Here is a 10859-nt window from a genome sequence, read left to right as displayed (position 1 = left end):
TGTTTAAACATACACCCGCTCCTCTGTAAATGGCGTGTACACACGCTGATCTGGGATCAGTTTATTGTACGAAGCGCGTCTGTCAGTCAGCGCTTATACATGCATTCACTGGTTCATAGGTAGCATACGCACAGTAATGTGAAGAAAGTGGGATAGAATGGTAAAATACGGGAGAATTTCGGCAAAAACGGGAGGGTTTACGTGAGTGTAGTGAACAGGAAGTGTTTGTGGAGAAACAGTTTTGCGAGAGAACGCAAAACATCTTTGCGAGGGAACGCAAAACGTCTTTGCGAGAGAACGCAAAACATCTTTGCGAGATAACGCAAAACATCTTTGCGAGGGAACGCAAAACATCTTTGCGAGAGAACGCAAAACATCTTTGCGAGGGAACGCAAAAAACTTAGAAATATATATTTTCCTCCCACCCATTTTTTTTCTTTCACCCATTATTTTTTTTTCACCCACCCATTTTTTTTCTCCCCCACTACGTCCCTTCCGGGGTTCCGTATAAACATGAGTTTCTGTCAGTTTTTTTTTTTTTTTGATTAGTAGTAAAAATTCTTAACACAAACAATAATGTTCATTTACTTTTATTTATTTTTCATTTATTTAATTTTTTATTGGGTGAAAAATAAACAAGTAAAAATGATTCAATGGTAGCACAATTCCCTCCATCATGTTCCGCCTTGGGCCAAGTCTAGACCGATCAGGTAATTTTAACATATTGAAGGTCAAAACTGCACATTAAGGACAGGTCTCGGATTTTGTATAGGTAATATTACTTCTGAACATTTTACTTTAAAATAATTTATGAAATATCTCATTTATTACTGTGCTGTCTTCATTCAGATATAAATCTGAATACCTATATTAGTTAAAATAGTCAACATTCTTTACACAAAACAATCTTTGTTTTTCTTAAATCCAATTTAAATATTCATTAAATCAGAATTAACAAAATATACCTAACTATAATCCACTGAATTAGAAGTTTGCTTGTTCTCTTTAATCAAAACCCAAAAATTTGCTCTTGAATTTGCTGGACTTTTCCTAGTCCACCCAGGTTAAAACATCAGTCAGAAGATTACATTGGTGACTCTATTTTGAGTTTGCTGTGAGCAAATATTAGACTTTCAATATATGGCTGTGGATTAACTATAATATTGTTTTATAAAGTGTTCTGTTTAATGATTTGGTTGTTTTACCTTATAAGACCTAAATGTATTGTCGAACCAAGAGGATTAATTTTGATAATTTTTTTTCAGATTCCTGTCGGCCATTTTGACTTCTGAATCAACGGCCACTCTGTTTTCATCTGAGACTCTTCTCTAATATCACTGCAGACAAATGTACATCTTGAATGACCTGAGGGTGAGTAAAATAAACATTAAATGTAAGGAGCGGTTAAATCTGAATCTGGTAGAATCGTACTTTAGCCACTAGATGTCGCTGTCGACACAAACAAAACTTATGTGGCGTAAGAACGCCGTTTCTCTCTGAATGACAGATGGATGGAGGGATTATCTTGGTGATTTTAGGGAAAGATTAGAGGACAGCAGATGCCCTCTGTGGGTGGAGAGGAGCATAAGGGAGGGGTCATGAGAGACACGAATAAAGGTATAAGCAGAAAAACTGATGAGCAAACACGGGCATTCAGAGTGATGCTGAGAAAATGGAGTTTGGCTTTTATTATAACACAGATTCATACTAAGACATCACTAAAATGGGGGTTAAGTGAAAACTCTGAGTATGTTAACGGGATAGTTCACCAAAAAATAAAATGTACTCATTATTTTATTAATCTTCTAATGGTTCAAAATCTTTGAGTTTTTTGTTTGTTAAACAGAAAAGAAGATACTTCAGACAAAGCTGAAAAGCAGTAGGGCAGTGCGGGGTACAAAGTAACACGGGGTAAAATGTTACAGAGTTCTAAGGTATTTGCTCAGGGTTAACCATGGCAGACTTCTAAGGTTTTTACCACAGTGCCGGCAGATGTCTTCCTGACAATTATTGAAAAAGTTTGGCGAAATTTGGATGAGAAACACCAGAGAAACTATTTTATCAGCATAAAAGTATTTTTTGTTATACTCAATATTTTTTATAAAAAAAATATGTTAGTGAAATCTTATACTGTTGTGACTACAGTCTTCTAGGCTAAAATATTAACCATTTTGAAAGATGTATAAAACATAGTTACTGCAAAGCCAGTTTTGAGGAAAACACAACACACCAGGGTTAGTTGTAACAGGGTGTTACTAATCAGCCACACACTGTTGGACACCAACTAAGCTAACAAAATAATTGTTGAATTTTATAGATAATAATGCAAATAAATGCATTGTATAATAATGCAAATAAATCAAAATGTGTTTATCCAATAGATAATTAAATAAACATGCTCTGCTATGTAGAATTAAAAAATAAAAAGTTAAGTACTGAGGAAATATACTATTTAAAGTACATTGAATTTAAAATCATTGTGTGAAATGTTACAACTTGCCCCAAAGGTAACATTTTTACTCCTGCCACTTTTGGCAATACTGCACAAAAACCATAGATCTGCCGGTCATACTGTCAGTGCTCATTGTAGGAGAGGCTTGTGTGTTCTTGGTAAAAAAAAACAAAAACGGATTGTCTTACCCCACATTACATAGTTCATTATTTGACCACAACAAAAAAAGTGTTACTTTGTACCCCGCTCTCCACTAACCACTGACTTTCATATCAGGAAAAACAAATACTTTCAAATGACATTCAGCATTTTTCAGAATATCTTCTTTTGTGTTTAACACAAGAGAGAAACTCATAAAGGTTTGAAAGAAGTAAAGGATGAGTGAATGATGACAATTCAAATGTTTGGGTGAACCATCTCTTTAATGGTGCGTTCACACCAGACGCGGATGAAGCGTCAAGCACGATTGATTTGCATGTTAAGTCAATGCAAAAACACAAATAGACAGCCTTTTAGGATGTCTATCCTTTTAGGATGTCTATAGATAAGCTAAAAGTTTAGTCCGAATCGTCAAACGAATTGGGCATTTTGTATGCGAATTGCTCGAGTTGGAAAATCTACACTTTAGCGGACATTCGTTAACTTGACGTGCAAATGAAGCGAGTAAACTTAAAATGTTCACATACATTTATAGCATGATTTATATTTGCAAAATACCCCACAAATAATGTTTTATAACTCTTTGAAACGGCCCCTTTTAGTCTTTGATCGTAATTATGCCATTTCGGTGACTGTCACTTTAAATTCAAAAGAGATTGTTCTCTTTTCAAAAGTGTCAGCATAGCAGTAGATTCAAAAACAAGACTCATGCTAATGAGGGAGAGATTGTCACTAATGGGCGGGGCTTTCCTCCTCTGATGATGAGTAAAAAAGTAGAATGTCAATCAAAGTGTTTCTGCAGACTGTTTTTATCAAGTATGATTAAAAAAAAACTATTTAATACATTTTACCATTAGAACCTGCTTTTACTCACACACTATTGCCACACAGCGGTGTTTAAACCAATTATAAATGTGATGTTTGCATAATAAGTCCTCTTTCACTCTTTTGGGTTGACATGCCTCCCATTCTGAAATGGAAAAACCCCAAATTAATATACTCGTAGATTTCACTTAACCGCCGTTCCGTAATGGGCCCCTGATCTGCTTTCTAATATGTGTTTGACTGGTTGTTATAATACACAGTAATGACACACAGTTGATACTTTTCATTAGTTTTATTGTATACCGGGAATCTTCACATATACAATTTGTACATTTTTTTTGTATTTTTTTTTCCCAATGGAGAAACATCTTTTAACATCTTTTTGTTGTTGTTTCGTTTACATTTTGCTGAGTTACAGTACATGAAGGAAAGCAAAAATAAGAAAGAAACAAATGTTTAGAAGGGAAGAAAATATAAACACTTGAAGCAATATAACATCAAATTATGGGAAGTCACTCAGTTTATTATTCTTATTCTACAATTTTCTTCATTACTTATTCCTGTTTTGTGATTGGTTTCTTAAAAGTACAGTTCACCCATATACTAGCGCTCAAGTGGTTCTAAACTTTTATGAATTTCTTTCTTCTGTTGACTCAACATAAGATATTTAGAAAAATAGGAGAAGCAAAAATACTATAGAAGTCAATGGCTGTCTTTTTTTTCAAACATTCTTCAAAATATCTTATTTTGTGTTCAATGGAAGAAAGAAACTCAGATTTGGAACGAGTGAAGGATGAGTAAATGATGACAGAATTACCATATTTATATAAACCATCCCTTTAAGCTCATTTTATTGTACATGCTAAAATAAATTAATATACATGATAAGGAAAACCTTGAGATAACAACCCCATCGATTTCCCAGAATTTCGGCACTTTCACCTTCAAATTCGCCTGGTATTTTGTGTATTTCTGTGCATGTGTGTGTATAATAGTACTCTTGGCATTCAGTAGAGTGTCAAATGCATAATTGCAAAGTAAATGACTGTAAATTAGCCTGCCAGTAATATAAGTAAACCAAGCATAAAAGAGACTTTCTTACAGATTTATTGATAGAGTTTGTGTATGGATGGCTTGTGAAAATGTGTGAGTAATATAGTTAATCAGAGGATGAAAACACACTTGTGATCACTTGTAATGTGCACTGAAGATCTGAGTCGTCTAAACTCACTCATTTTTTAAAAAGGAACAAGTCACCATTGTTTTATTGTTTAATGTTATAGATGTATATATTTATTATATTTCTGTAGTACATATGTTGTTTCTGTGGTTGTGGCTCATTTGTATTAATACTATTAAAGGGGTAGTTCACCCAAAAACGAATATTCTGTCATCATTTACTCACCCTTTACTTGTTCAAAACCTTTCTTTCTTTCTATCTTCTGAATGCTTATTATTTTTCTTATCTACTCTGGAAGTCAGTGAGTCGACCAGCATACAGTGTATCCGGAAAGTAGTCGAGCTTCACTTTTTCCACATTTATGTTACAGCCTTATTCCAAAATGCATTAAATTGATTTATTTCCTCAAAATTCTACACACAATACCCCATAATGACAATGTGATTTTTTTTAATTGTTGCAAATTTTTATTAAAATAAAAAACCTGAAAAATCACATGTGCATAAGTTTTCACAGCCTTTGCCGTGAAGCTATAAATTGAGCTCAGGTACATTCTGTTTCCATTGGCCATTCTTAAGATGTTTCAGCAGCTTAATTGGAGTTCACCTGTGGTAAATTCAGTTGATTGGACATGATTTGAAAAACCATACACCTGTCTATATAAGGTGACAGGGTTGACTGTGCATGTCAAAGCACAAACCAAGCATGAAGTCAAAGGAATTGTCTGTAGACCTCTGAGACAGGTTTGTCTTGAGGCACAAGGCTGGGGAAGGTCACAGAAACTCATCACCAGGCTAATACCATCCTTACAGTGAAGCATGGTGGTGGTAGCATCATACTGTGGAGATGTTTTTCAGCAGCAGGAACTGGAAAACTAGTCAGGATAGAGGGAAAGATGAATGCAGCAATGTACAGAGGCATACTAAATGAAAACCTGCTTCAGAGTGATCTTGACCTCAGACTGGAGCGACGGTTCATCTTCCAGCAGGACAAAATAGCACACCACCAAAATATTATTGGAGTGGCTTCACAACCACTCTGTGAGTGTCCTTGAGTGACCAAGCCAAAGCCCAGATCTAAAGCGTATTGAACATCTCTGAGCAGATCTGAAAATGGCTGTACACCATCGCTTCCCATCCAACCTGATAGAGCTTGAGATGTACTGCAAAGAGGAATGGGCAAAAATTCCCAAACACAGCTGTGCCAAGCTTGTGGCATCATATATTTAAAAAGGCTTGAGGCTGTAATTGCTGCCAAAGGTGCATCAACAAAGTATTGAGCAAAGACTGTGAATACCTCTGTACATGTGATTTTTATTTATTTATTTTTAATAAATTTGCACCAATTTCTAAAACTATTTTTTCACATTGTCATTATGGGGTATTGGGTGTAGAATGGTGAGGAAATTAATAAATTTAAGCCATTTTGGAATAAGGCTGTAACATAAAACAAATGTGGAAAAAGTGAAGCACTATACAGCTGTTCAGATGCACTGTATTTCAAAATATCTTCTTTAATGTTCAACAGAAGAAACAAATGTGTAAAACTACATAGGGGAGAGGAAATTGTGAGGAAATTGTCATTTTTGAGTGAACTATCCCTTTAATTTTATAATATGAGCTAATTATTTAATAATGACCTTATGAAATTTGCAAATTAAAGTAAAATGACAAACTATTTTTCTATACATTCAAAACTAAAGTGCTTTTATTTTGCTGCAGGGATTTCTTTAATTGAATTTTTGTTGACAATACAGTTGTACGATTCTCATTACATTTTTCATGAAATATTGGCTCCACATTCACAGAAACGACATATGAATCCTACATATGAGGACACTAAATAACAACAGCCTTTTGAATTTGGTGTGACTATCTCTTTAAGAATATAGTGTGTAAAAAGTTAAAACCTGGGATCGAATAAATGTCTACACATCCATAGATTTGCTTAAACCCTTTGACCATATAAAGCACTGGATAAAACAAAAGGAAGACAGGAAACGCACATACACTCACCGCGAGCACACACATCCACACAAAAAGCTCATATGCTGTATAGTCTTACACCACAACCATGAACATGTCTAACATCACTGCGTCATTTTTAAGTGCATTACAGTGATTTTGGCAGGACGCCTAAAATACTGAACATTTAATTCACGGAGCACCACTGTATTCTCAATCGGACACGCAAAGTAACTCACATCTGCACACACACACATTTTAGTGTGTATGTGCATGTTTTTACAACAATCATCATATAATCTGATAATCATTTCCTCATTTACTCACTCATCCAGACACATTCACCCACACAGACTGGTTTTTGTGATTTATGAGGACAATCCAGGTATTTTACCGTAATACTTTCATTCCTAGGTTATACACATGTCATTTGTGTCTTCATAAATCATATAAACAAGTGTATACACACACACACACACACACTCACACTCATCCTATATATGTATTAGTTTATGTATTGGTCTGCACTGAATTTTCTTCTCCTTAATTTAGATTCATATATATATATATTTCCACTATGTGAGCTCTCTTTCTCCCTCTCCCCCATATAAATAGCTATTTGTCCCAACCGGTTGAACATATTCTTCTGTTTTATCCCAATCTGACACCCATCCCGCCCCAGCACCAGCTCCGCCCCCATTAGGACCGCCGACATGCGGATTGTTTATAGCTCCATACTGTCCTCCAGTCCTGTACAGTTCCTCCGTTTCATTGGCCAGTTCGTCCTCTCCCAGAATGCCACACTTCTCCTCACTGGTGTTTTCGGCATCCGCCCATGGCTGCTTCTCACCTGATGCGAAGAGCCCTGGTAACACATTCAGATAAGAAAAAAACAAATATAAATATGGATATAATAAATAATACTGCTAATAATAATTACATTACACAAAAGCAAATTGTTCTGAATGAACTGAAAAAGCCTCCCGAGATGAAGAAGGCATAAAAGCAGTGGTTTTTCATATTTATGTAGGCTAGAAAATAATATGTTTTGTAATATTTTAATCCTTTATATTTATAATCTATATATATTCTTATTATATATTATATATATATATATATATATATATATATATATATATATATATATATATATATCCTTAATATTTATTTTTTTTATATGTAAAGATATTTGCGTATTGCAGTGTGTAAGCGAGGCGCAACTCTGCGCTGGACTTTAGACCGGCTTTGTTCTGGTCTATTGAAAAATCTATTATAGTTTCTCAAAATAGCAACGCGCCAGCAGTGCGCCTCAGAACGCCTTCCTATTTAGACCAGAACGCCTATGGGCGCACATATGAGCGCAAATGCATTTGCTATTTAAACAGCGTAGCGCAACGCCTCAAAACCACTCTTGCGCCAACCTGAAACTAACAAAAGACTACTGCGCCGCGCCTTGTATGATAGGGCCCAAAAACTAATAAAAGAAACATTCACATGCTCTCAGTCTGCTAATATGCAGTGTCTTAGCCTCTATTCCTGCAACCTAATCACTAGCTGGGTTTCCATTACCCTGTGTTAATCCGCATTTAAAAGTATCGCATGAGAAACAAGTGATGGAAATGCCAATTATCAATTAAAAATCTCTTTTAACTCGCAAAAAATATTTTTTTCAGTCACTTGAGGTGGTTTTCGACAAGAAAGGGTTCATGCTTATTCAATTCAGTTCATGTTTATTTATATAGCGCTTTTACAAAGTAGATTGGGTCAAATATTGGGAGATGGAAACTCATTTGTTGAATAAACTCATGTTTGTCTTGTTTACTGTTGGTTGCTAGGTTACCAAAACTACAGTCAGCCACTCTAATAACTTGACGGAAATGCATCTTATTCACATTTTCCTTTTTTTTCTTAGAGTTTTGAAAAGATTAGCTTCACGTTAGGATAGAAACATGGCTTCTGGCAAGCGAAATCAAACAACTTGGATTATTTAGTCATCCCAATGTAAAATCTAGTGGTATATGAGTATTTGCTAACTTAAAGTGTTTATGTTGAATTTTAGCTACATACCATAAAAAATCACACCCCCATAATGCACCAGGGCTGCAATGAGGAAAACATACTGCCACTCCTCACGTGTCTAAAGGCAAATTAAGAAAAAATTATTTATTGATTGGAAAAGATTATATTAAGAAACAATCGCATATCAATTTAGACATATCAATGTTTTGATATGTTAAGTTGTTTAATATGTACCTTGTGTTTGGTCATGGCTCCAACTATGAGCGGACACACCATTCCTGACAAAGTTCCCACTCCATTGGAAATTCCCATCAGGATACTGGCGTAGCGTGGTGCGATGTCAAGATGGTTCACATTAAACCCTGAGATGGAAAAAAGTGAGAGGAATGTAAACATTTTGTAAATTGTAAACATTTATTTTATTTCTACTAATTAAGTCTTTTTGTACCACAATGTGACTACATTTTGTAATGTGATTTTTAGCTTGCATTCTTTTGTTTTTATTTGGTCAATGGTCAGCTAAATTTCTTGATTGTGACTGGCCAAAATCATTTAATGCACAGGTAGTTCCAGTCATTTTTGATCATAGTGCAAAATAAATGCGCTACCCTCAAACATAGTAGGTAATCATAATAACTGTTTATCATAGTAACAGTTTCCATAGCCTTTATTATGTAGTGAAATCTAAAGGATAAATTGTGTGCTTCACGAGCGAGGTGGTGAGATCAAACAACTTGGTAAACAAAGAAAACTGGACTATAATATCACACCCCACAGCCCACATACACAAACAAATCTGTGGAACTGTGAGAAAGGCAAACTCAATGTTTTATGCATGTTTGTTAATATTCCTTGCACATATAACATGTTTACAAAACTCACTTAATTCTATGCTGCTACTCTGCACTTGCACTTTTACCATACTGCACCTAACTGCACTACAATAAATACCTCAACTTGGCCATATTCTGGAGCAATAGGATATCTGGTAATCGCTCACAGTTTATTATTGTTTGTTTATTAAATATCAATTGTATTATATTACTTAAATGTTTAGTTTATGTTTAGTGTGTGTCATATCTTGTTTTAAATTGCACATTGGAGTATGGGAGAAACGCAATTTCAGTCTGCTGTGTAATGTACTGTTGCATGGTTTGATTGACAATAAAGTTGACTTGACTTGACTAGAAAAGGTAGCTAACACTTGTTACTATGAGTTATTAGTTATGCCCATATCACAAAAAGGCACACATGCACATATGAGATCTGACATGTAACTGATTTAGTCAAATATTGCACAGTGAGATCTGATCAGATCTGAGAACAATAGTTTTGACCTGCCTACAACTTCGCATGATCCTTTAAAGAATCACAATTCATTTATTATCCCTTACATATAACAATTTCACTTTACATCTCACAAAGTAACTTTCAAGGTGACGCGGTGACGCAGTAGGTAGTGGTGTCGCCTCACAGCAAGAAGGTTGCTGGTTTGAGCCTCAGCTGGGTCAGTTGGCATTTCTGTGTGGAATTTCCATGTTCTCCTCGCGTTCGCGTGGGTTTCCTCCGGGTGCTTCGGTTTCCCCCACAGTCCAAAGACATGTGATACAGGTGAATGGGGTAAGCTAAATTGTCCGTAGTGTATGAGTGTAAATGAGTGTGTATGTTTCCCAGAGATAGGTTGCAGCTGGAAGGGCATCCACTGCATAAAACATATGCTGGATAAGATGGTGGTTCATTCCACTGTGGCAACCCCTGGTTAATAAAGGGACTAAGGCGAATAAGTAACTTTAAATGTTATATATTACCATTTAGATTTTTAAAAAGTATTTAAAAACTGAAGCAGAAGGTCAGCTTTTTTTTTTTTTTTTTAATAAATAGAAACTGCATTCAATTGACAAAGAGAGATTATAGAGACTATAATGTGTTGTAAAGTCTTCTTTTAAATAAGATAATATTTTGAACTTATTTATCAGAGAATGCTGAAATAAATGTGCACATTATTAGGCAGAATATTGATATTAATGACAAGTTGATCTCCAAATCAGCATTTCTGAAGACTACAATAAAAAAGTGCTGAAAATCCAGCTTTACCATCACAGCAATTGATAATTATTTAAAAAGACTCAAATAGAAAGTAGGTTTTCCAAATTTTAGTAATACACTGGCAGTGTACTTATTTAGTTTGGCTTGTCTAAAGGGGATCTTTTACCAAAATATTTTCTCCACTTGTTCCAAACCTGTTTCAGTTTCTTCTGTT

General features: G+C 35.1%; 1 protein-coding gene and 1 long non-coding RNA gene across 18 annotated transcripts in view; one reads left to right on the top strand and one right to left on the bottom strand.

The window, feature by feature from the left end:
- LOC137490516 (uncharacterized) overlaps positions 1–10859 on the top strand; it is a 104621-nt gene that overhangs the window by 3624 nt on the left and 90138 nt on the right. For 13 of the 16 annotated variants that reach the window (XR_015480543.1, XR_015480545.1, XR_015480549.1 and 10 more), the window contains exon 2: positions 1266–1371. This is a non-coding gene — a long non-coding RNA (uncharacterized LOC137490516). Of the gene's footprint in view, positions 1–1052; positions 1115–1265; positions 1372–10859 lie in introns of those variants that run through there. The other 3 variants (XR_015941962.1, XR_015480552.1, XR_015480550.1) reach the window with 1 other exon arrangement.
- The window catches only part of slc17a7a (solute carrier family 17 member 7a), a 44916-nt gene continuing 37770 nt past the window's right edge, over positions 3714–10859 (bottom strand). The window contains exons 11-14 of one of the 2 annotated variants that reach the window (XR_015480111.1): positions 8834–8961; positions 8648–8717; positions 6094–7445; positions 3714–4987 (exon numbers count right to left, since the gene is read on the bottom strand). Coding sequence is in view for 1 of the 2 variants with exons in the window: in NM_001098755.1 (NP_001092225.1) it covers positions 7156–7445; positions 8648–8717; positions 8834–8961 (488 nt within the window). In the remaining variant the exon portion in view is untranslated. 2 annotated transcript variants of the gene reach the window in all.

This window comes from Danio rerio, chromosome 3 (assembly GCF_052040795.2).
Source record: "Danio rerio strain M-AB ecotype USA chromosome 3, GRCz13ab, whole genome shotgun sequence".
Taxonomy (NCBI): domain Eukaryota; kingdom Metazoa; phylum Chordata; class Actinopteri; order Cypriniformes; family Danionidae; genus Danio; species Danio rerio.
This window is presented reverse-complemented; position numbering and strand designations above follow the sequence as displayed.